The sequence below is a fragment of the Balaenoptera borealis genome (assembly GCF_965194805.1).
Source record: "Balaenoptera borealis genome assembly, chromosome: 5".
NCBI lineage: Eukaryota > Metazoa > Chordata > Mammalia > Artiodactyla > Balaenopteridae > Balaenoptera > Balaenoptera borealis.
Genome location: NC_138862.1, coordinates 58963088 through 58990024, shown reverse-complemented (window position 1 = coordinate 58990024; position 26937 = coordinate 58963088). Strand labels below are relative to the sequence as shown.

The 26937-nt window shown below is 43.7% G+C and overlaps 1 protein-coding gene across 6 annotated transcripts in view; it reads right to left on the bottom strand.

The window, feature by feature from the left end:
* The window catches only part of LOC309630024 (TPA-induced transmembrane protein), a 52821-nt gene extending 26054 nt beyond the window's left edge, over window positions 1-26767 (bottom strand). For all 6 annotated transcript variants that reach the window (XR_014245364.1, XR_014245365.1, XR_014245366.1 and 3 more), the window contains exons 1-3: window positions 20748-26767; window positions 14721-14850; window positions 5174-5301 (exon numbers count right to left, since the gene is read on the bottom strand). Coding sequence is in view for 1 of the 6 variants with exons in the window: in XM_082394765.1 (XP_082250891.1) it covers window positions 5174-5301; window positions 14721-14850; window positions 20748-21242 (753 nt within the window). In the remaining 5 variants the exon portion in view is untranslated. The remainder of the gene's footprint in view (window positions 1-5173; window positions 5302-14720; window positions 14851-20747) is intronic.
* Between the last annotated feature and the right edge of the window lie 170 nt (window positions 26768-26937).

The window sequence follows — 26937 nt, the reverse complement described above, 5'->3', positions numbered from 1 at the left end:
CACTACTAACCAGTGTCCTGAAGCCGGCATGTATCCTTTCCATGCATGTTTTTATAAATCTAACACTCCCCTGTGTAATCACAACTATACATAAATTTAATGCACATTTTTATTCAAATAAAACATACCATATTCTACATAATCTTCTCTGACTTGCTTTTTTTCACTCAAAATCACATTTGAGGTTTACCCATAATGGTACATCTAGATGGAGGTCATTCAATCCGACTCCTAACTCTGCAGAGATTCCATGAAATGACTTCTCCACCTCATCCCTTCCCCTCCTGGTGGCCATGGGCTTTGTTTCCGATTTTCTCCTGCTACAAACTATGCTGAGGTGATCATGCTTGAACCTCTCTGAGCCTCTCTTCTTATACAGGTAAGAGTTTCCCTGGGCCGTATACCAAGAGATGGACTTGGGTCCAAGAGTTAGCACATCTCCACCTTAACTAAGTCTTTCTGAATTGCTCTCCATTTCACTCCCCTCCCAGCAATGTATAAATGCTCTATTTCCCACAGCCTTGCCAGCATTTAATGTTACCAGATTTTTCTATTTTTGCCCATCTGACGAGTACAACATTTTGTTTTACATCGCTTTCATTGGCAATGTCTCGCTTTCTAGTGAGGTTGAGTATCTTTTTGTGTGTTTATTAACTCTGTGGGATTTCTCACCTTTGAATTGCCTATTAGGGTCCTGTCTTTCTCTTGGGTTGTCTTTTTCTTATCCAAACTGATTGGTGTTACATTCTGGACACTAGCTGTTGGGTTTGTGTCATAAATATCTTCTCCCAGTCTTTGATTAGTCTTTTCATCATCTTTCAGAGATGTGAATTCTCACCTATAGTACCCGAGAACTTGTGGCTGAATGTATTTACATTGCATCTCTTTAAAATTTACTTTGAAAGTTAAATGCCTTGTTCTTAGCAGGCAGGAGGACAGTGCTGGGATCTGGGTACACCCCCCAGCATGCACCCAGCTCTGAGGCTGGAAGCAAGCCCACGGCCAGGCCTCTGAGAGCCCGGCCACGCCCACTCCTGCCGGCCTGAAGCCTCAGCCCTGATGTTGTTCTAGAAATTCCACACCCACGGTTTCCCCCATGCTGGGCCTGACACGCGCCGTGGCACCCATCACGGCTCGGTGCCTCACTGTTTTATCCAGCAGCAAACAGCAGAACTACCCCCGAGGAAAACTTGCCCACCTATCTCCCACCCATTCCAAGCAGAATCTCATGGAGGCTGCATCCATATTTCGCTCCCACTTAACTCACTGGTGACAATTCATTCTCTCCAAGGTAGAGCAGAGGGGATTAGAGCACCTCCTCTAATCCTGTCACTATTGCTATGATCTGCATAAGAATCTGACACAAGAGGCATTGCTATCTCTGCTATCTCTCCCTTTCTCACTGATCAAAAAAGAAAAAAATTCCAGGCATTTGGGGAGGTTACAAAACATGGCCCAGGCCACTCTGCTAGTAAAGGGATTCAATCCTAGATGTTACAGACACTAAGGCCAGCTTCCTCATGTTTTATCACACCACCGAGTGGAGATGAAGCAAGGAGGAAAGTGTCTCCTTCTGAATATCAAGGAGGAAAGTAGCATAAAGTGTTAAGAACTTTGGGGGAAAACGACTGGGTCATCTTATAGTTTTTGAGCCCCAAGAGAAAAGAATATTGCCAACAGGCCGACAGTCATTTAGAAAACCTGGGAGGTTGGAAAGTGGCTCTTCCAGGGCTGCTCAGAAGGACAGGGAAGAAGATGAGGATGCTATAGACGGGATTATTTTTCAAGAGCTGAAAACAATAACAATAATGCCACTCTCTTCCTTTTAGATTGAGCTTCTTATGTCAGGAATTATGTTTGTCCTTCCTTCTTTTTTCCCTCCCTCTCATCCTTCCTTTATTAATCCTTAGGGCCCTAATCACTGTGTTTTGCACATAGTAGGTACTCAGAAAAAATTTTAAGTTAAAATTTTATGTTAAGAGATGGAGTGGTATACTACTAGATCACTTTCAGTGTCCACTCTAACATTCTTTTTGGTGGCATGGTCCCCTGCTATAATTAGGACATATTGACATATTTAGGAGCTGTTAACCACACTACCCACTTTGGGACCAAAAAAGTGAAAAGAGGGGCTCCTCACCCCTTGCTCTGGTATCTCTCACACTATGCCTATGAGGCTGGGTACAAACTGAGCTCAGAGCCCAGTGAGCTGATGATCACCAGAGTCAGGCACAGTGGCTCATCAAAAACCAGCTTCCAATTATTTACAATAGCCAAGATATGGAAGCAACCTAAGAGTCCATTAACAGATGAATGGATCAAGAAGATGTGGTATATACAGACAATGGAATATTACTCAGCCATAAAAAAGAATGAAATTTTGCCATCTGCAGCAACACGGATGGACTTTGAGGGCATTATGCTAAGTGAAATAAGTCAGACAGAGAAAGACAAATACTGTAAGATAACAATTATATGTGGAATGTAAAAAATAAAACAAACTAGTGAATATAACAAAAAAGAAACAGACTCACAGATACAGAGAACAAACTAGTGGTTACCAGTGAGGAGAAGGAAGCGGGGAGAGGCAAGATGGGGGTAGGGGATTAAGAGGTACAAACTACTATGTATAAAATAAATAAACTAAAAGGATATATTGTACAGCACAGGGAATATAGCCAATATTTTATAATAACTATAATTGGAGTGTGACCTTAACAATTGTGAATCACTATGTTGTACACCTGAAACTTACAATACTGTATATCAACTATACCTCAACTTTTTAAAAAAAGATGTTAAAAAAACAAAAACAAAAACAAAAGAAAACAGATTCCAGAGGAAGAGGGATGCCTTCCCTGCATCATCAGAGGGGCCAACGCTAATTCTGCAACAAGCACGTGGGCTGAGCTATGACACCACAGAGCTAACGGGCTGGCTTAAGCAGAGTATCGGCCCCAATCCTAAGAGAAGGAAACTGGCAGTGAGATATGAGAGGGGCCAGGAAAACTGTGCTTAGAAAAGCAAGATGGTAAAGCAAAAGAGAGGGCACAGTGTTTCAATATCCACTCCCATTTACCTTCCATGTCCAGAAACTTCTGGAAACTGGCCTAAGTGGGAGAAAGGGGTTCTTGACCTGATAATTAGATAGTAATATCTCTAAGTTCCTCATTTTTGTTCCTGAACGTATTTGATTGGGAAGCCAGTGGCAGGAGTCATTTCAGCTCACTGCACCTTAACGTTTATTATCTGCAAATCAGAGAATTCTTTTTAAAAATGTCTTACAAAGTTCTTTATACGCACCTCATATGCACCTGTGGGTATACAGGGAAAGTGCGGTCATTTCCGTTTATCAGAGCAGGAACAAGCTCAAAGAGGCCTGTGAACTTGCCCCAGAGATCTGCCAGCCCCTGTTCCTCAGCCACTACAGGGTGATGAGTTAAAAACACCTGTAGAATCTGCTCACGCCTGCTTCTGTGCAAAAGAGATACGGCTTTAAAGTGAGTGATTAATATCCAGTTCCCTTCGACATAGAGTGTCCAGTCTGTAACAGGTGACACATGTGGATGCTGACTCACTTGGTTTCTGCTCGGCCAGTGCAAAACCCCTCAATCAAAACAGCACCCAAGGGACTTCCCTAGTGGTCCAGTGGTTAAGACTCCGAGCTTCCACTGCAGGGGGTGCGGGTTCGATCCCCGGTAGGGGAACTAGGATCCCGCATGCCACGCGGCGTGGCCAAACAATTTAAAAAAAAAAAAAAAAGGCAACCAAGAGGAAAGTAGCAACAGGCTATTCATTCACTCAGCAACTTGCTCTGGAAGCAGGTGGCAGGAAAGGAGGAAAAGGGAACTGCAGATAAGACATAAACAAGGAAAAGAAGGAGGAAGAGAAACCTGGAATAATCCTCGCAAGGTACAAACTCCTGTGATCAAAGGGGCAATCAAACGGTATGCCCAGAAACTGACTCTGGGGTGACCTAGATGGAATCAGATGGAAGCCAAATAAAGAGGGCTCATTCCATTCGAACTATCAACTGCAGGGAAGAGGGTAACGGACGGCAGGCTAGTCTTGCTTAGGTTTTCTTATCAAAAACTTTTCTGGGTCTGGCTGTGAACCACCCTGTCTTTGACAAGGCGACCAGGACTGCCCATCAACCCGCAGGGTCTGGCTGCAGAGACCCCCTATTGCACAGAGGCTCATTCTCGTGCATTTCCTGCTCCGTGAATGATGTCACCGTCCACCCACGTGGCCACCCAACCAGGAGCCTGGAGCCACACTCTCCCTCAGACCCACATCCAACCAGCCATGAAGTCCTACTGAGGGAACTGAGGGAGAAGACCTCTGAAATCTCACTTGAACCTTAATTACTCCCCCTGACATTGTCCTAGTTCAAGGCTCTCTCATTTGTCACCCAAATTATTGCAACACCTTCTAACTAAGCGCTCTACTTCCAGTGTTTTTCCACCATCACACGGAACAACTAAAATCAGAAGCTGACCATGTCAGCCTGCAGATTAAAATCTTTCAGGGCCTCGCCAAAGAACACAGAAACCTTCATGATCTGACCCGTCCCCTGCTGTTCAGCCTCACCTCTGCCAAGTCCGCGACACAGTATGCAGGGGCCCTAGCGCACTGCTGGGCACATCCTCTAGTGTTCCCTGCCCTCTAATCTGGAACACCCCTACTTCATATCTCAAGACTCTTCCTGAGTGTCACCTCCTCCAGGAGGCCCTGCGCGCCTCCATCCCCACCTCCGTGGTTATACAAAACACACTGTACGTATCTCAGTGATGGAACATACCACACTGTTTATAACTATTTAATTGCTTCCTCTACTTGGACTGTGAGATCCCACTGAGGGCACAGACCCTTGTGGCCCTGGCACCGGGCATGCTGTCGAACACATCGCAGACCCTCAATGAAACTTCAGGTTGAATCAAGTATAAAGACCAGAATGAGAAACAGAACACTATCCTCCAGGATGCACTTAGCTGGAGCCCAGGGCGCCTCCCTCTGGCTTTGCACTACAGAAAATCCATTTCTAAGCACCGGGGTCTGCCACTGTCCAGAATCCAAGCTTGAAGCTACTTACCGGCTAGCTCTAAGCCAAGTGTTCCAGGAGAATTCATACTCTAACGCTAAGAACCCAGTAACAATGCATAAGGTATCTTACCCTCTTCGTGAGCAGGTCAGGCAATTTCTCTTCAGTTACACAATCCTCTGGAATCTTTAGCATGACCAAGAATGTTTTATTAGACGACAATTCAAGTATTTCATTTTCATCCTCATCGACATAGGTTACTAAAGAGAATGGGGGGGTATAAAAAGTAAAAGTAAACACACGCATAAAATAATAAACTTATTTACTCCATTGGCTGCTATACTTAAAAAACAAACAACGAATATTCATCAAGGATAAAGCCTGGACACAGTAAGCAAGAATAAGCAGAAATGCTTTCTCTTCTCAGTAAGGCTGAATAAAGACAAGGGCTCGCCTCTATCATGATATAAATTTTGTTGTTTTATTTGATGCCACGGGGGGCTCAGATTCCCCTGAACACAGACTGGGAGAAGCGCGGTGGGAGCAAGTGGGAAGAACATGAACTCCTTTGTTAAACTGACCCTGTAGCTTAGCTACATGCACAGGTGTCAAGGCAGGCGCTGGAGACGTTCTGGAGGTGCCAGAAAACAATGGGGGACGGGGGGCAAGGAGCAGGGCAAGGAACTTTGCTGAATCCCCTTCGGTTCTGTACACATGCTGAGGAAGTGACCATCATCGAGCAGAACAGCTTGGGGATCAGAATCTGAGAGCGTGAGCATGAAGTCATCGCTCTCCAGGATGTCCCACAGGGGAATGTTGACACACTCTGTTTGCACTCAGAGCCCCAGGGCTCACGGGACTTACATTCCTGGGACAACAGTTGGCTGCTTGTGTTCTAAGGACTCTGAGCTAATTGATTTTTTAAGCAGTTAGAGCTAAAGGAAAAACACCCAAAGTCGGAGCCAGGAGTTCAAAGCTGGCATGCTGGCACTAATTATGCTCCCCTGGTTTCCTGCCGGGGTCACTCGGGGACCACCTCTCCGGCCCCAAGAAAGGCGTGGGTGACTGGAACCAGGTGTTTGCCATGAATTTTTTTTCTGTAATCCCACACCTCAAATGTAACATTATCAGCCTCTTTTACTGGACTCTGAGAAGACCACAGTGGCATCAATTCTGGGTTTATGATGGAAGTAAGAGTCCTGGTCCTTATTCCCTGAGGAAGTCTGAAGTGTGAGGCACGAGGAGCAAAGGAATGTGCAGAAGAATTAACAGAGCGGACCAGAGGCTGCCAGCCTTAGCAAGGCCAGCGCAATGTTGGCCCCTGGCTGGAATCTGGGACTTGGATCTCTGGAGTGTTCTCACGTTTCCTGGTAAGAGTGGCTGGCTGTGCCTCAACTGTTTGCAGAAACAGTGTGTCTTGTGCTGAGCCTCTCCTTTCCTGCTGGGAGTCTGGAGTTTTGGTGGGTACCGGGCAGAGCCTGCCTATGCGACCAAATCCAATAAAAACTGAATCTCTAATGAGCTTCCCTGGTGGACAACATTTCACACGTGTTGTCACAACTCATTGCTGGAGGAATTAAGTGCACTCTGTGTGACTGCACTGGGCAAAGACTCTTGGAAGCTTGCACCTGGTTGCCTCCATATTTTCCTTTATATCCTTTAGCTGTAATAAATCAGTCATCTTTATGAGTATATGCTGAGTCCTATGAGTCTTACCAGCAAGTGAGTCTTCAGTCTCACTGAATCTGGGGGTGATCTTGGGGACCCCAACACAGGGAATTATCCCTGCATCCTTATTTGTTGTAAGTCATCATGTTATTTTTGTCTGAGAATAAAAGTTACGCCCTCAAAGCAGAAAACTTGCAAAGTATAGGAAATTGTAGCAAAGCAAGAAAAAAATTACTAATAATTCTTTAATCAAAAGGTCCCCCCCATATTTTATATTATATATTTGAGGTCTTAATGAGAAGGTAACTTGTATACTGCTTTTTGTTGTTTGTTGTCATCATTTCTTATCTGTCTTGATTCTTTTGTTGCTGTTTACATATCAAAAGCCATTCCCCACGTGTTTAAAATTCCTTGCAAAGATTATTTAATGGCTGCACTAATGTTCTAAAACCATTTAGTGTTTTTATCTTTCCAATTTATAAATGCTGCTGCAATGGGTATCTTTGAGCTCTACACCCACCACATACATTTCCAGAGTAGATATCATTGCCTCAGAAAGGAATAAGGATGCCAGAGAATGGATACAGGAGTCACAGAACTGCTGAACTCAAGAGCACTAAGAAATGCCAGGTTTGCCATTGTATATTCTTACCTCCTTTGCCACAGACTAATTGACCATAAGTGCATGGGTTTACTTCTGGGCTCTCTATCCTGTTCTGTTGATCTGCATCTCTGTTTTTGTGCCAGTACCATACTGTTTTGATGACTGTAGCTTTGAAGTATAGTCTGAAGTCAGGGAGCCTGATTCTTCCAGCTCTGTTTCTCTTTCCCAAGATTGTTGTTGCTATTCAGGGGCTTTTGTGTTTCCATACAAATTTTAAGATTTTTTTGTTCTAGTTCTGTGAAAAATGTCATTGGTAATTTGATAGGTATTGCAGTGAATCTGTAGATTGCCTTGGGTAGTATGGTCATTTTGACAATACTGATTCTTCCAAGCCAAGAACGTGGTATATCTTTCCATCTGTTTGTGTCTTATTTGATTTCTTTCATCAGTGTCTTATAGTTTTCATAGTACAGGTCTTTTGCCTCCTTAGGTAGGTTATTCCTAGGTATTTTATTCTTTTTGATGTGATGGTAAATGAGATTGTTTTCTTAATTTCTCTTTCTGATCTTTCATTGTTAGTGTATAGGAAAGCAAGAGATTTCTGTGTATTAATTTTGTATCCTGCAACTTTATCAAATTCATGGATGAGCTCCAGTAGTTTTCTGGTAGTGTCTTTAAGATTTTCTACATATAGTATCATGTCATCTGCAAACAGTGACAGTTTTACTTCTTTTCCAATTTGGATCACTTTTATTAAGAAATGCCAAGTTCAGGACTTCCCTGGTAGTCCAGTGGTTAAGGCTCTGTGCTCCCAATGCAGGGGGCCCAGGTTCGATCCCTCGTCAGGGAACTAGGTCCCACATGCATGCCGCAACTAAAGCTTGCCTGCCGCAACTAAAGAGGCTGCGTGTCACAGCTAAGGAGCCAGCACAACCAAAATAAATAAATAAATAAATGATAATTTTTTTAAAAAAAGGAAGAAAGAAATGCCAAGTTCGTAAAGAGGTCTCCAATAATAGCTCTAATGACATATACTTAACTTGTATTATCTGAATGAATCTGTACACAACCTGGCTAAATAGTTGTGTGTGTTAAAATAACAATAACAGCAAAAAAATAGGCTTACTCAGTCAGCAGAATTTTTATGTTTTTAATGGGATTTAACCTAGTCAGTATTTCCATGTAGAGAAAACGTCTTTAAAAAATTGTAGTACAAGGGCTTCCCTGGTGGCGCAGTGGTTGAGAATCTGCCTGCCAATGCAGGGGACACGGGTTCAAGCCCTGGTCTGGGAAGATCCCACATGCCACGGAGCAACTAGGCCCGTGAGCCACAATTACTGAGCCTGTGCGTCTGGAGCCTGTGCTCCGCAGCAAGAGAGGCTGCGATAGTGAAAGGCCTGTGCACCGCGATTAAGAGTGGCCCCCACTTGCCGCAACTAGAGAAAGACCTCGCACAGAAACGAAGACCCAACACAGCCATAAATAAATAAATAAATAAATAAAATTTAAAAATTGTAGTACATACACAAAGGACACTGGAGGCACACAAAAACAGCTCTTAGGCGGGAATATAAGAAATGAGGCTGGAGAGGTAGGCCTTATATGCCAGATGTCTTCAAGAGATAATGGAGGTTGTTAAATGCCTCCCAGGAAGGAGATGAGGGTAAATCTGCTGGTGACAGATGGGATGAAATGGAACTGGGGGAGATTGGAGGCAGAGAGGCCACTGGACAAGAATGGGAGAGACAGATTTCGATTGACAGCAGTGAGAAGAGGAAGGAAGGAAGGGAGGGAGAAGAAAGACCAGGATGGTGGAAACAGAGCTGGCTGTAAAGGCAGCCAGACTTAGTTTGAATTCCAGCTCGGTTAGTCATTAGCCATGTTACTTGAGCAAGTCACTTAAATCTCTGAAGCAGTTTCCTCAACAGAAATGCCTACACTGTAGGTGACGGTAAAGATAAGAACCACCATATATAAAGTATACAGCACAGAGCCTTGCAGTAGGCAGGCAGTCAATGTTGAAAGTTTCTATCAAGACACTACCAAGCAACGATTGATAAGACCTGGTCATTACCTAGCTATAGGAAAGAAGAAGAAATCAAAAATGTTCCAAAGTACCAAGCCTAGGTAACAGGAAGAATAACAGCTACTGTATTAAGCATTATGCACAGATACCCTGCTATGCGCTTGTAGTTTTACCTCATGTAATCCTCAAATCAACCCTATTAATTAAACATTAATGTTTTTATTTTAAAATGAAGACATTGAAGCTTAGAAAAAAATGCATAATTTGCTTAGGTCAGTCAATTGAGCTAGTAAGTAGGAGGGTCAAGGTACATTTATAGACACAGATTCAGAAATCATTTATATTTTGCAAATGTGGAAACTGAGGCCAAGAGCGTTGATGAATTTGCCTAAAGTTACACAATTGGATGATATAAACCTGGCCTCATGACTCACCATGAAACTATAAAAGGTGAGCTCAGGGGAGAAGGGGATACACATGACTAGTAGTTTCACATGGATAACGATTAAGATGAGGACAGTTATTTCCAGGTAGAGAACTCCAGCAAAGTGCATGACTAAAACTCAGGAAAAGGGTTCCAGGGGGCACCTCTGAGAGGGGATGGCTGCTGCCTTGGGACTAAGTGAGCTTCTCAAGGGAAAGAATGAAGAATGAGAAAAGTGAGAAGGCTGAAGACATGCTTCCTGCAATCACAACATGGAGCCAAAGGCAGAAATAAAGTCCTGAAGTCCAGCGTTCTGAAGGCCTGGAAGAGTACAATACAGTGGACAGAGCTGAAGGCTGCAAACAGGGCAGGTGAAGGGAGAAAGGCCATTGGGGTTTTTTTTGTTTTTTTTGTATTTTTTTTTAAGCAGATATTCATTTTTAATTATTATTTTTATTTATTTATTTATTTTTGGCTGTGTTGGGTCTTCGTTTCTGTGCGAGGGCTTTCTCCAGTTGCGGCAAGCGGGGGCCACTCTTCATCGCGGTGCGCGGGCCTCTCACTATCGCGGCCTCTCTTGTTGCGAAGCACAGGCTCCAGACGTGCAGGCTCAGTAGTTGTGGCTCACGGGCTTAGTTGCTCCGCGGCATGTGGGATCTTCCCAGACCAGGGCTCGAACCCGTGTCCCCTGCATCGGCAGGCAGATTCTCAACCACTGCACCACCAGGGAAGCCCAGGCCATTGGGTTTTATGATCAGACACTTGCTGTTGACCTTTGGAAGAACAATTTGGGACCAATGGATACAGTGGTTTAGGAGTGAGCAGGAGATAAGATCCGAATACAGACCTCTCTTTCTAGAAGTTTGCCAGTGAAAAAAGAGGGAGAGAGAAATATATAAATGAAGTAGCATGATGCTGACGGAAGATTGCTCTGAAGGAGAGACTATGTGAGCACATTTGAAGAGGCCCGAAAGGATGCTTAGAAAGAAAGGGCGCTATCTGAAGGTCCACGGGTCAGAAGAAGCTGGAGAGGATTCTATGGAGAACACAGGTGAAGAGGTCAGTCTTGGGAAGGCAGGAGAACATATGAGATGTGAGGGAAAGAGAAGCAGGTGAAAATGCAAAGAAATTTCAAGATACTGGGCTTGCTGTCTGCCTAGGATTTTCCCATGAGTCACCCTATACCAGGGAGCAGCCTGTGCAACTCGCTTGTCTGCCAGGACCATGTAATGTCATAAGATGTGGTTCTTATTCCCAACTCAAGGCAAAACAAACCCATCCAATACAGCACCACGTAGGAAGTCCCTGCTTGCATCTCAGTACCAGAGCCTCCCCTATTCACAGAAAAGCCCGTATGGTAAGAGAGCTGGGGGACATCACATAAGGGTTCCTAGACTGTTAAAACTGGTCACCTTTAAATCATATTTCTAAGCATCCACCTACTTGTCACAGTTTGGTTTCTGTAACATTTAAAATATTTTACCCAAACCAAGGAAAGGTTTCACCAGTTAAGGCATTCCTAGGGTCTCTCCCCTCACTGTTCGGACAAATTAGTAAAGAAAGCAGAATCCTTGAGGATGCTTATCTGATTCTCCAAATTATCCAGACAGAAAATGACTGAGAGAGAGGAAAACTTTTTTTTTTTTCCTTTACCCTTCACATCAAGGAATTTATAATTCCTTAGGGAGAAAGAGAAAATCCATTAAATACTTTTTTCCTAAAGAGCTGGGACAAAACCAGGCCTCTAGATTTAACAGGAAGGATTCCCTGAGCTCTGCCCGCACCCGCCCGCCAACCCCAAATTGTCCATTTTAAGAAGGTTTCATTGTCTCCTGTGAGCCTGGTGGAGTGCTAGCCTCTCCTCCACACTGTGGACACAGCCCAGGCTCAATGCCTTAAACCGAGCCGTGATCCTGAATTTGCCATCACTTCAGTGGCGTACCATGGGCAGACTGGGGGGAGAGCCCACTCCAGGTGCAGGCAAGAAGGGGTGCACAGTCTGTAGAGAATTAATAATAATAAACCTGACCACAGGTTGGTCTGCTTGTATTATCACCACATCATGGCCATTCCTATCAATGTCAGTGACAAGCTACAGCTCTCCACTGGGCACCTCATTCTGGGTACCCTATTGGCCCCTCCCCAAATTGGATATCTTTCCGTACTGGGATGTATTTAGTGTCCCCTCTGGGTCCACTCCAGCTCCACATTTATTATCACCTCCACCTCTGAGCCTCAGTCTGGGGACTACAGAGCCCCGAGACAGGAGAGTAAGGAGTTGGGAGAAAGGGAAGGAGGAGGGGAATGGCAAAGGTAGGTCCTGAGAAACTTCACTTCTTAATGAACCAGACAGCATCACTTCTTAACAAATGTACATTCATTATTTTCTTTTTAAATTGAAGTATAGTTACTGTACAATGTTAGATAAGTTGCAGGTGTACAATATAGTGATTCACAATTTTTAAAGGTTATACTCCATTTACAGTCATTATAAAATACTGGTCATATTCCCCGTGCTGTACAATATACCTAATAGTTTGGATTTCTTTCTCCCCTACCCACATATCGCCCCTCCCACATTCATTAACGAATGCACAGCCTTCGACTCTCCCACCTGCCCTTTTCCCAGACAGCAGCATTTTCTACACAGTGCCCAGAAGTTCTACCAATATTCGATTCATTCAATTGGACAATGGCTGATTTTTGCAGACTGTCATCCCAGAAGTGCCCGCGGAGCTGCTCTGGGTGAGGCTGGGACTGTCATGGAGGGAGTCCTGTCCCTGCTCCTTTTTACCCATTACACCCCCCACTGCCTACTATGACCCTCCCCACAAGCCCAAACTCTTGAAAGTCGAGATGCCAAGTAAAATAAAAGTATTTCCCTGATTTAAAAAAAGTAAAAGTTTGAAAATCTCTCTTATGGCATTAACATATTTTAAACACAATTTTATAACCAAATTGAAAACAAAGTTTACACCACAAGTGTTAAAAAACTCTTCCCTGAATCTGATCCTGTGAACTCTCAAGTCCCCCTGAGAAACTGTGGAGGGAAATGGAATCCCTTCTTCTGCAGGTTGCTCTTCGTGATTTGAAGAGGTCAGATGACTTTCTGAGAACGGAAGGCAGCTCTTGGGTCTTGAGCTTTTTTTTTTTTTTTTTTTTTTTGGCCACTCGGCTTGCAGGATCTTAGTTCCCCAACCAGGGATCGAACCCATGCCCCCTGCAGTGGAGGCATGGAGTCTTAACCAATGGACTGTCAGGGAAATCCCTGGGTCTTGAGCTTTAGAATCCTAAATATCAAACCAACCAAATCTGTGGCATCATCCTTTGTTATAGGCCCCAGATGCCAGCAGATGGTTCAGCCAACTTTTAGGACAGCACTGGCTGGCTGTGATAGGACAAGGCTGTGTGACTCAATTTCAGTTTCAATATCCACATGTGGGAGATGATGGGAAGAGGGAGTATCAACACTCATACCAAAGCCATTGTCCTCAGTGTGATGAAGGAGGGGCAGCACCTCTTACCAACTTCTCCCTACCTCAGGACCAGCCTCTGGCCTCAAAGACACAGCCATTGCACCTCAACACTGCCTTAAGTAACTAAGCAAACATGGTGCCTGCCTGGGAAGCTCACATGCTAGAGGTTGGCACACCTCATCAGAGTTTTCCTATTTCTTCAGGTACTATAAAACTTTGAGACAGCAGATGAAAGGGTGGGGACAAGGGGGAACAGGAGGTGAGTGACAAATGCAGTTCCTTAGGAGAATTCCCAGGGCCCCCTCTGGAGAAACTCAGGGGCTGCCATTCTTGCTCTCATCCTGTAACTTGGTTTGCTATGGAGAGTCCGGCTCAACCTTTATCCTGTGGTGACCGGATCACCCTCACAAGTCTCCCAGTTCCAGAAGAGCCCCCCTCACACCCTTGTACCCTACAATCACCCACACATAGAAATGAAAGCACTTTTCTTCTTTCCTATTTTGAAATTGAAATATTGCCCACGGGGGGGAGGGGGTGTGCTATATTTATGCATCATAAAAAACAATACTGATAATCATAAAAAAATTAGCAACTACCTAAAAGGTTTTAAAAAGATGTGGAAGAGTACATCATGCAGTCATAAAAAAAAAAATGTTCACAAATAATTTTTAATGAATTGGCAAAATGATCTCAATGTAACATTAAAATCCTGAAGGTAAGCCACAGGATGATAAAAAACAATCTGATCGCAAATTATTTTTAAAATGCAAGTAAGAAAAAGACTAGAGAAAAATATAACAAAATATTAATAATGTGGATGGGCTTTATGGGTAACTGAACATGTACTATGTTCATATTCATAATAAAAAATAAAATGAGATAATGCATGTAAAATATATATTTAGCACCATGTGAATTTTTGTTTTGTACCACATACAACACAAATATAATAGTGATTTCTAAAATAAGTTAAAATAATGACAGCTTACAGATACATGGTTCTATAAAGTTTTTTAAATGCTTCCAAATACATTATTCATCATTTTACCATTACAATAATATACCAGGTACATCAGATAAAGTTATCGTTATACAATAATTACCTTTTTACAATAATTATCTTTATTAAACAAATTATTTAAAAAACTTTTCAAACACGCATGTGTAAGATACAATAAAACATAGTGTTTATGGAAATTAAAAATTTAAGAAATCTTCAACATCCAATGGGTAGCGTTTAAAGTAAAACAATGACCCCCGTACTTTTTCCAGAGTTCATAAAACAAACAAAAAAGAAAATAAAAAAGAAAAGCAAAAATCATGTATATCTCCCATGTATACAACATACTGCAAACCAGTTTTAAATTCATATTATAAACGATGAAGTAGCAGTGAGTAGGTCTTTGATTTCAGCGTTTAAGTCATAAGCATTACATGAGTTCTCAAAATGCATCAATTTAGTCCTGTTTAAATGCTCTTACCTCCAGTCAGACATAAGCTTATGATGATGACTATAACGAGACCTAGGAAAACAGAGGCGAGGACCATCCACAGTTTGCACTTTCCAACCAAGTTCTTATTACAGGAGTTCCAAGGGCTTTCCTTGTCAGCCTGGAAAGCAGACGGAGACTTAGAGGCACTCATTTGGTTTCAACAAACATTTTTTAATACTCACTATGGGTCAGTGACACAGAAATGAAGGCAGCAGGATCCTGACCTCCAGGGGCTCCACCCTACTGAGGCAAGTTTACAAAAGGACAGAATAGAACCTCACAAAGAAATTAGCAAGAAAATGCTCTGGGGACTCTGAGGTGGGAAGGACAGGCAGGATTTTGAAGGATGGACAGAGAAAGGCATTCCAAACCCAGGAAAGAATATCCTCCGTGTGGACTCATAATGAAATTGGCCAAGAGATGCATCTGATAGGAATGTGGGTTTCAGAGGCAAGTAATGAGAGTTAAGATTAGAGGGAGTGAAAGGTTGGAGCATATCTGAGAGGGTCTTGAATGCTGCCAGAGCAGTTTGGACTTAAATTGGTGTGTACTGGGAACCCATTGAAGGTTTTTGGCACACAAAAGCTGAGTAGAGGATTAAGAGAATGATGTATAGTTTAGACAAAGAAAGAGCTAAGAACCTTCTGCTGGGGCCCAGACTCTATATAATAAAGGCCTGGAAAGGGAATGAAAGGGAGGACAAGGACAGGAGAGATACCAGAAAACAAGCTGCAATGTGTGTAGTGAGGCAGAGGGTGGGGTTAAAGTAAATAATTTCAACCACTCTGGTCTACTGAACACCAACACCGTTTCACTTCATCTGAACAGCCCTGCAAGGGAGATATTAACCCATTTCAAAGATGCAGTTGGGAGAGATTAGCCAGGACTAATCCCTGCTGCGTGACACTGCCCCGCTCACTCATTCTCCCATTGGTCTACAGCGTCCCCCAGGCACTGTGTGGGGCTCCAGGTTATGAGTGCGCCCGGCCACCTCCACTCTCAGTACTGCCACCTGCCCCTAAAAGGTCCCATTCCTCTCCTCCTACTTCCTACATGGAGACCATGGGAAACAATGGAATATGATGGGGAAAAAAATGTGTTTTCTGTATCAGGGTCCCAATCCCAGCTATACCACTTAAAGGCAGGGTGACTATCAGCAAACTCCTTACTGAAACTCACCAGCCCCAAGGTCCTCACCTGTAAAACACGTAAGTAATAAATCTAGCTCATGGGGCGGTTATAAAAACTAGAGATCACGCACGTGAAGCACTTGCTAAACAAGGGTAGAGTGGAGGTCACACTTCGGAGCCCCTGAGCGCACTTGACACCGGCTCTCAACACACAGGAGGCAGTGGTTACGTGGAGTATTCACCTGCCTCACCAAGCGGCAGCAGGCACTTCCTGAATCTGTGCCTCCTTAACTTTCTCTCCCATCGTGATTTTAGTGGCAGCCATCAGAAAAGGAAACTGTCCACGTAAGGACTACAGTTTAATCTTTCTCAATGAGAGGGTCGAGGCCTGCATATCAGAATCACATGAAGGGGAATTTAAACAACAAACACCTAGGCCCTACCCGGACCCAGGGGATCAGATTGCAGGGAACGCGGGAGCAGCCCCAGTTTGTCAATGTAGACTTCCCAAGGTAAATCAGCTGCTTTACGAGGGGTGGGCCCCTGGTCTGGAGCCTCCCTGCTCTTCAGGAATCAGGTCAAATCTCTCCTTTCGTGCAGGCCTCCCTAACAGCCCACCCGTGGAGAGACTTCCCAGTACACACAGCTAATCTGCCGCTGCCACTGCCTGCCTTGTCTGGTTTCAGGTCCGAATATAAACAGATACTGGCCTTATCTTCCTAGGGAAAGTGAAACCACATAGAAGGAAGGGTGGCTCTTAAAATTCCCCTCTCATATCCCATACCTCTGCCTCATACAAGTAACAGGCACTTAATAAATGTGTGTTGCTTAGTTATAGTGGGCGCCCAAAGTTTTGAGAAGTTCTAGAGTGGTCACACTTTGGAGCCCCTGCATGCACTGGCCCTTCGGGTGGGGTATGAGGGGTGCAGTAAAGGCCCCGTCAATATCTGGACAGAGGGAAACCCTCCTGAGGTAAGCGTGTGTGGAGTCCAGGGATGGCACCACCGCTCACCCCTACCCACAGACTGAGCATTGCTCCAAGGTCACCAAAGCTAGAGGCTCAACAAGGCACAAGAGGAGTCCCAGTACAAGAAGCCTTGAACTTCTCAGGGGACAGAAACATATCCTCCTATTTACAGAGCTCCTGAGACACATGCCATTTTCAGTCCCTGTACAAGACACAGCAGGAACCATAAAGATTAGTGCAAAATGAAATGGTTTGGAGTCTCAAATGAGCCCATGAATGAGGGTCAATGCACCCCTTTGGCCTTTTGTGCCTTCACCTATGCTATCCCTTAGAGACCACAAACTAGGGCGCTGGTGGTGTGAAGAGACCAATATTCTGACTTCCTGCGGGAACTCAGCTCAGAATTACATAGCCCTCCTCTGTAGGAAATGCCTCTTCCGGTCCAGCCCATCACTGCCATCCTACAGGCTGGCCCCCTTCTCCTGCCATCAGCCCGAAGGCAGAGACCACTATCCTTTGAATGACTAATCTTCACATATTTTAAGTCATCGTAAAATGGTCTGTCAGCCACACCCAACCCATCGACAGAGTACAGTGCTTCTCAGCGGTCTGCACACTAGAATCAACACAGGAATTCTATTTTTTCCGAAGTGCCCCCAGGAGAGTCCACCCTGCCTTGAGGGTGGAGAGCCTCTGATCCAGCAGATGCGTGTTACCCATGCACACTGGGCCATGAAAACACAATGCCTCCTTCACTGCCTTCTTTAGCATTTCTTGCCCAAATTCTAGGTCATGAGGAGAGGCCACAGGCAGGTTCTTCTCCAGAGTGGCTTCTGAAGATTTTTGCAAACTGCATCTTACACCCTATGATTGCAGTATATGGCCCAAGAATTTTTGTGACTTTCCTCTGACTATTCCCCCAGATATATTCACATCCTTCTTCAAATAAGGTCCAAATACATGACATAAGGTCCTGAAACAATGGCAGGACTACATATCTCTTAGATACAAAAAGCTTTTCTTCTCTTTGGCTCAATTAGGAAAAGGTATTATATAGATCAGGGGAAATTTTTCTTAGCACACAGTAAAATCTATACTTTGTAATCTTCATTGTGGGATTTAATCCACTTGTTGACTCAAGCACGGAAGAGCCAGTTGATTCTTGTCCTAAATTCTGAACAACACATGTCAATGGGCTGATTTTTAGCTAGCCCATTCATATATGTCTTGCCTGCCTCAAAACTACCCAGGGATTATTATTGCTATTATTAAAATGATGCTGCCATCCCTTAAAATGCCTCTGGGACTTCTATCTGAAAACTGAGGTCAGAGTCCGTGAAATGAGCCATTAAAGAAAAGTAGTCTTATTCAATTATCCCTAATGCCTTTTCCAGTTTTGACCCAACTATATTGCCATGTTTACAGTGATGGCAGGCAGAGTGAAGTTCAATGGCTTACAATCGTTTTCCCTCAAGCCCCCAAACCCAAATTAAGAGACAGAAAGTTCTTTCTACTGCCTTTGAATACCCTCCCAGATTAGCCCTTCCAAGTAGGAAGATACCCATGATATGGGATGTCTTCTTCCCGATGGTCTCCAAACTGTTCCCTGCTCCTCACGCATCTACCCATCTGCTCACGTCTCCCTCATCATTCCAGATACGCTACTCAATTCCTCATATTTCACCTACGTTCCATAACTTACAGAAATTAGTAATAATATATAACAGGCAATTATACAGAAATAAATATGTTATATATAATTTTATTTATATATTCAAATTATGTACATATATATAAACATATAAAATAAATCAAAAAAAGCAGCACAGGTTTGAGAAACAGCCTGAGTTCAATTTCAGAGCCACCACTGGGTGAACTTGAGTATTTTGGTAACTCCTGAGTCTCAAGTTCTTCACTCAGTTTCTTCTTCTGTCAAATCAGAATGCCACCCCCTTCCTCTGAAGTTTGTTGTGCTCATTAAACGCATTTATGTAGCAGAAGTGTTTGGCACATGATAGGTACAAAACATATGGTTAATAAAAACACATGGACTTATGCTACCTTTCAAAATTGGAAATCTTAACATACAGTTTAAAGAGACCTACACACAAAAGTCTTAAGAGTCTGGATCTTGTGCTTGTGGCTACACTAGTCGACTTTTCAATTTAAAATACACTTCAACTGATTCTATGGAACCAAAGAGAATGATTAACACATTAGATGAGGATTTTTTTTTCCTCTTTTTAAAAATGTTTCCTCTTCAAGCATTTCTAGAATGTTCTCCAAGTGCTGATGTAACCCTTCATCTTCATGCCATTCTGTCCCTCACACGGCTTTCCTATTTCCTTCACAGCTTTGTATTTCCTACAAAGCTAGTTCACAAGGAAGTCTCAGATATCTGTATACACCTGGCTAACAAGGAAGTAATTAAAACATGAAAAAGCAATCTCTACCGGGTAGGTTTAATGATAATAAAATACTGACACCCTGTATGTGTCCTGCACCGTCTACTCCTCCATTGTATTCAACATGCATTCCCAGGCCTCACAAAGAAGACTGTTGGCCACATTACATTACCACCAGTTGACAGCTGGGAAAACATAGACCTTAGTGCCTTGCCTTGGGACACACCTTTTAATGGGGAAGTTGTCACCAGAATTCGTATCTCTGGATTCAGTCCCAAACCATGGAGTCCGTGGGGTGTCCTGGGTCTATCTGACATAAGGCAAGTACTCCCAATTCCCATTCCTAGACATTGCCTTGGAGGATACATACAGCAAGTCCACAGTTGCAGCCACTTGCACAGAGATCAAATCATCTTCCTCCAACTTTCATTTTTCTATGGTATTCATCTTTCATTCAAATATAAGGTACCAAATTACTCTCCAGGGTACCTATAAAAGCAGACTTTACAGTATTACTAGGAATCAAGGAGGAAGCAAAAGCAATGCTTTCAACTTCTGAATTTCCTGCTTATCCCCGAAATCAACAGTTGAGCTGCCAAAGGGATGGCAGTAGAGGAGAGGGCCCTAGAAAAACCAGGTTGGAACCATATGTGTATATATGCAGAGTTCCATATACCAAATTAACATCAAGCCAGTTAGAAGGGTTAATCAGAAGGTAGAATTCAAAGTCTCTGTTGTGTTACAAGCATTTGATCAGAATGAATAACTTTCCTGCCCCTGTTAGAGCTGAATCAGAAGAGTTCAGCCTAAACATCACCAGGGACTTACTTAGAAACTGAGATGAGGCCAAAGCAAATGAGGCATAGTCTTGTTCTTTGAGACAAGAACTTGGAAATTATTTCCCTTAGTTGAGCAGGGCAAGTTCACCCCCCAGGCCTTCTGTACTTGCTCTTTTCTCCCTTCTCCCCTACATCTCTTCCTGTGAAATCAAATGGCCAGACAGAGAGAAGACAGAAAGTGTAAACCCAGGGGATGGCGAGCCGGGATGGGGGATGGTGGGCGGTGGGTGAAGGCTGGGGGAGGGTGGAGGGCGAGGGCAAGTAGCAAGGCAGTATAGGAAAGGAAGGCAAAGAATTCTCAAGAAAAAGAGACACCAGTTATCGCTGGTTCTCCCTACCGGAAAAAGAAAAACCAAGTTAAAGAACTTTTTAAGACCACCTCTACCTCTGGGGATTCTCTCTCTGAAGAGAGCAGCCGCACACCTCCCGGATAAGATTCCTCAAGTTCCTTGGAGCCGGAGGGATCCGAGGGCCCTCGGGCAGGCTCAAGGTGGAGGGCATTGTTGTGTCTGCTCCATTCAGAATATTCCAGCGCGCACCACCGGCGCTTGGGGTCTGCTGCGCCCAGAGAGCTGGCTGGAAACCGGAAACTGTGCGGTGCCAGGCCCAGGTCCTGGCCGGCAGCCTGGCTCAGAGCCCGTTGGAAAACGCCGCCAGAGCGAAGACGACCTTACCTGAACTGGGCAGGGCTCCTCCTCTAGAGCAAAGATGCCCTGGACGGCTCCGTTGAGAGGCGCCTGCTCGTCTGGCTGCCCCTGGATCACCGAGAGCTCCAGCTCATCTCCTGGAGATGGGGGCCTGGCCCCCTCCATGGACGGGCAGAGGAGGATTAAACAGCCCGCCAGGAAGCAGGACGCATACACCCGAGGGTGCAAAGTGGCCTCGCGCGTGGCTCGCCCTACGCCCCCGGTGGGCGGGGCCGGGAGCCCTCGGGCGGTGGGCGGGGCCTGGTGGGGCGTGGGGAGCTGGAGGCTGGCTTTGACGCCCGGGAAGCACCCGTAGCTCCCGCCAGGTGCCGCAGCCTTGCCCGGCTGTGAGCTCCCGAACACAGCGGAAGAGGGCTGTTTTTCTGGTTTGTTCAGGGCGCTGTCTGCTCTGACCCTTGCTATTTGTACATATACAAAGCAGAAGCTGAGCCGAGGGCCTGATTGGGCGTCGGGCTGTGGCATGGATGGACATTCCAACCTCCTCGAGGAGCTGTCTGTTGCAAGGGCTTGCCCCAGTTTTCTCTGCCTAGCAAAATTTCATTCATTAATCAACATGTAACTATGAACATATAACTATCTCCTGCGTGCCGAGCATCGTGCGAGGCTCTGAGCCAATGAAGGTGCATAATACGAATACACTCCTTCCTCTTACGAGTCCAGAGTCAGGCAAAGACACCGTAATGAGTGGTGGAGGAAACAGCAGGCTCAGGAACCAGGCTGCCCAGATTAATCCCCTCTCACAGGGTTCCTAACTGCGAGACCTTGGACTTTCATCTTTCTGTGCCCAGTTTCCTCATCTGGAAAGTTGACATAATGTTAGTACCCCCCTAAGGGAGTTGTTGCCCGATTAAAAGAGTTGATGTCAGCAAAGCACTCAGACATATAGCAAACATTCATAAACGTTGGCTATTATGTACCTTTGGGAAGAAGAGTCACAGATACCCCACCATCACCACCACGACATACATACACACACACACACACACACACAACCTGAGGAAAAAGTATATGCACCCACTCACAATCCACAGTCCATAGTCAGAACTTATGGTCTTGAGAGCCTGAAATTATATTTGCTATGCAGGGTGTGCTGATCCTCTCAAGCTTCTGCTCAGAGCTGGCTTGCTTCCCTACTTCTCATCCCTGCCCCCAACAAACATACATATTGAGATGAGTTTGAGGCATGGACCTGGCACATATAAATCAGCTCCATTTCAGAAGATGTTGACATGCGTCCAAAAATCCAGCACCCTCGATGCCTACTGTTCAGACACTGCCTAGATATCGGGTCTCTAGTTGTCTCTTGCCTGCTGCCAGCTCATCTGGACTCTGGACTCCATCTGCCTGCTGGATGGGGTTGTGCTAACTGCAGCCACTCAGCTGCTGGCCGGCACTGACTTCTGCTTTCTCTGCCCTAAAAGGCAGGACTCAGTCTGCATTCTCAGCTGGGATTTTGTAAGAAGGTTTCTAATGAAGGAGCAAGGGTTAAGGGAACCAAGAAGGGGCACCAAGGCACCCAAGGACTAGCAATAGCAGAAAGCCCTCTATACCCTGAGGCTTAAAAGGGACTAGAGCTTGATTAAAAACTAGAACCATCAGTTGGGCCCTCTTGACAGGATCTGTAGTCACAAAAATTTGCAGCCACTGCCAGGACTACGGTCCAGCAGAGAGGAAAAATACTCTGATCTTTCTCTCCACCTGCCAGGGTTTTGCCCGTTAAATCCCATTGGAAACTGGTGATGGAGGTTGGGGGTCAGCCTCCCAGGCTAAGAGCAGAGAATGAATCAGAGGTGAAAAGAGAGAGGAACCTGCATGTATACCTTTCCCTGCAATAATTAACTTCTAGTCTTCCTTCTCAGACATTCAGTAGTCAGTAGACTCCTCTGGTCTGACCAGATTCCTCTTCCTGGCTGGCCCTTCCCTCCCCCATTCTGTTGCCACTCCCCACATCTTTGTATATGATGCTCCCTCTGTTTCAAATGTTTTTCCTTCCACTCCAGCCCGCTTTCTGTGTGGACAATGCCCCTTCATCTTTAAATCCAAGCTGAAACACACTTTTCCCAATAAACCTTCTCTGATTCCCTTCCTCCACCAAAAGTTATCCACACTCTTCTCTGCTACCAATACACGTTGTTCCTGTGCTAACCATGTCACATATTCAGTCTAATTTAATTCGACAAGTAGTACTGAATGCTTGCTATGTGTCAGGCATTCTTCTTGGTGCTTGAGATGTATCTGAAGAGATAGCTAAATAAAACAGAATCACTGCCATTGTGAAACTAATATTTATTAAGGGGGAGCAAACTTAAATAACGTTTTTAGAATATTAGGAGGTGGTGCGTGCTATGGGAAAAAAAAAAATAAGGTAAAGAAGAGTATGGGAGGTTGGAGAGCGGTGCAGTTGGGAGTTGCGATTACAAATAAGTTGACCAACTTAGGCCTCATTAGGAAAGTGAAATTTGAGCAAAGAGTTGAAGATGGTAAGGAATTAGCTCTGCAGATTTCTGAAAGAAGAAGGAACTCCAGGACAAAGGACCTGAGACTGGAGCCTGTCTGACTTTTACTGTCTGAGAATCAGTAAAGAGGCCAGAATGGCTAAAATGGAATATGAGCAGGAATTTCTCTTTCCTTGTCTGCCTCCAGCATTTGTTTAATCTCCTCGAGGTATCTATGTTCCCAGTACTCGCTCTGTATCCAGCACAGTGCCCTCTGTAAATGTTGATTAACTTGAATATTCTCGGTAATGACAGCTTGCTAGACCCAGGGCCTTAGACCCTGACTAGAACCATTAAAACCTCTCTAACCCTGACTCCTATCCTTACCCAGCCCCAGACCATCTTTCCCATAATTTCCTCATTTGACTGCAGGAGCTCATTCTCAGTGGGAGATTCCCTCTGTTGTGTGGGATGGATTGTAGCTATCTTCCAAGCCTGGTTTCTCCATGAACAGATGTCTAAAATCTCCTTCACTCTCCCAGAGAACCAGAAAGCTACTGTTTCCTGTCACAGGCATATTCTACACCACATCTCTCAATGCCTTCTGAGTACCACGAGGCGAGGTTTATTTATTCTCTTATCTAGACTCGAATGCATTTCCAGAATTCCATAAGACTAGCCCTTGTACACTGTTGACATCCCTATGGTGGTATAGGTTTTGAAGACAAGGAGAGTTAGGATCAAATTTAGACCCTCACTATCTGTGTGTTCTTAGGCAAGTTGTTTACAGTCTATGAGCTTCTTTCCTCTTTATAAAATGATTCCTACCCAGTAAAGTTAGGAGGATTAAATGAGGTAATTAAAGTAAAGCATTTATTCCTGTGCCTGGCAAAAGCAGAATCGCAGTAAATATTCCTTTCCTTTCCATAACTATGAGTATCTCTGTAACTAATACCCACCTACCCCAAACTCTTTGCACCCAGCAATAACCTTTGATTCAATATACTTTCTTTTGATATTGATTTGTGTTCCTGTCTTGTCACATTTTCTGGATTGCTGACACTTGCTCACACCTCCCCATATTGCCTGAACTACTTAAATTCTTACTTGCAACCTGTTCCTGATTTCTGATAACTGCAAATTTCTTCATCTCCAGACAGCTGATTTGGAATGTAGGTGAATGTACCAACTTCTACTTGAGGACGTTTTTTATCCTTCCAGTCTGACTCTAAACTGAAGATTCAGATGAGTTAGAAAGAAGTGTTTCTCCCTGGAAGTAGAACCAGGTGTAGATTAAATAATTCTTGTTGAAGTTTAGGATTTGTGAATGAGGAATCAAATTCTATCTAGATTTCTTTTTGCATTTTCTTCAAAACTGACTTCTATAGGGGTAGCTTTTTAAAGGATATTGTTCTTTCATAAATAGTTCTTTAAATGTGCTTTTTAAAAGTATACTGTTCTTGCACAAATAGTTCTTTTTAATGTAATCTAAAAATTATTATTGACTCAAGTACTTTAGTTCGTTCAAGGGGTTCAAATGTAAATAACATTAAAAAATTCAAACATACTTCTTGCCAAGACTTGCTGACCAGTATAAGATTTTCAATTTTGCTTTTCTTGTCATAGTACTTGCTCTTCTTTCTTCATCTCCTTTAAGAGCAAATAATTTCCTAAATGGTTATCATATAAAACAAAAATTAAAGTAACATCATTAAAGTGAGGTCACCAAAGCATCTCATTAGCTTCAAATAGGTCTATGCCTCTTCAAAACACCACATTTTTAAAAAATTTATTTAGTTAGTTAGTTATTTATTTATTTTTGGCTGTGTTGGGTCTGCATTTCTGTGCGAGGGCTTTCCTTAGTTGTGGCGAGCGGGGGCCACTCTTCATCGCGGTGCGCGGGCCTCTCACTGTTGTGGCCTCTCTTGTTGCGAAGCACAAGCTGCAGACGTGCAGGCTCAGTAGTTGTGGCTCATGGGCCTAGTTGCTCCACGGCATGTGGGATCTTCCCAGACCAGGGCTCGAACCTGTGTCCCCTACATTAGCAGGCAGATTCTCAACCACTGTACCACCAGGGAAGCCCCCAAAACCCACATTTTGTACCCATATGTTGACAGATGACAAGCAGTACTATGCTGAACATCAGCAATTAGAGCAATTGGATCAGCCACTCAGGATAATCAAGCAGAAAACAAATGAGAAATAGTTGGTTGGCCTGTGGTATTTCATTTTGCAGTTTTCCAGGCACTGTGAAGGGTGAGTCCCTACAAATTCTCCCCAATAGTCTAGCATATGAAAATGCTCCTGTCTTTGTTTTTGGAGACCATTCCACTCTGTTAACTAAACCAGTCTTGGAATTTGCCTCTACTCACACCTTTGCAAAAATAAAGTCGATATTCCTACATCATTCAGGTTCTAAATGCATCTTGGCATGAAGTAGCCAAGTAAGTTAAACTGGTGTTTCTCAACCTTTTCCCCATGTCTGCACTGATGAGGAACATGGTACACTCACATTAGCATCAGCAAGTGCTTAGAATGGTAGCATGTATGCGTGGTTTGAAAACTCCCTCTGATGAATCTGATAGATCACGCTAGCCATCCTCCATCTCCTAACTGAGATCACAAACTTATGCAAAGTTGTGAGGTATTTTGTTGAATAGCAAATCTCCTTAGAAATCACCATAAGTAAAAAGTACAATTCACCGTGTACCTAGGTCACAGCAATATCAGGCAAAATAAACCTAGGTTTTAAGAACTGTCAGCCTAATTTGTTGTTCTATGCCATGGGTTCAGTAGCTAAATCTCCCTTTGTGGATTAAGGAGAACACTTGGCCCTCTGAATTGCACTATGCCACAGCCAGTTTACTGAATCCTCAGGGACCTATTCAGAGGTGTATCATTAAAACATTTTTCCTTTATCTGAAGGAAACAGTCTTTTAGCAAATCAAAATATGTTTTGTGAAATGGAAAACATTCACTATCTCAGGGAAATCATATCCAGGTTTCAGTCTTACTATCTGATCTGGGTTATGACACCTTTTACTCTCTCTTCGTTTGCTGTTACATTAAGTTTTTCCGAAGTCCTGTGAAATCCAGTTTCATTATTTTGGACCCTACTTAAAAATAGCATTGCTATTACTTTCTTTGACTTTGTCCCAGGGAAAAAAATAATATCATTCTTCTCCTTTCTGCTGTTTCTACCTATTTGGTGATATTGTTAAGTACGGCCTCTATTAATGAAAAGATTATTCTGAGATTATGTGTGAAACATTCTAAATCAAAACAAAATAAATCAATAACTATGATGTATTGAGCATGTACTATAGGTTTACAACTATGCTAGGTATTACACGGCTCTGATAATAAAATAAAGTCTTGGCCATTGGAGTTTTATAAAGGGATCAGAAGTCAGATGATAATATTCTGAAAATTTTCACTTTCCAAAAATTCCTTTGTCTTTCAACTGCTGACCAGCATTGCCACAATTTTCATAAATCCCCTGTAAGTGCTTTCAATCCAACTACCACAATGCTTCATTCTATTGTTTTAGTGAAGATTGACAAATAAGTTTTGTTAGTTGTTTGATGGTTTCTCTGTACACAATATTACCATGTTACAGCTGAAGAAAAGTCCTGTGACATGGTTAGACAAATTGGATTGGAAAATAACAATATAGGTACTTCCTCTGTCAATAACTGAGTTTAGCTTTATTTGCAATTGTG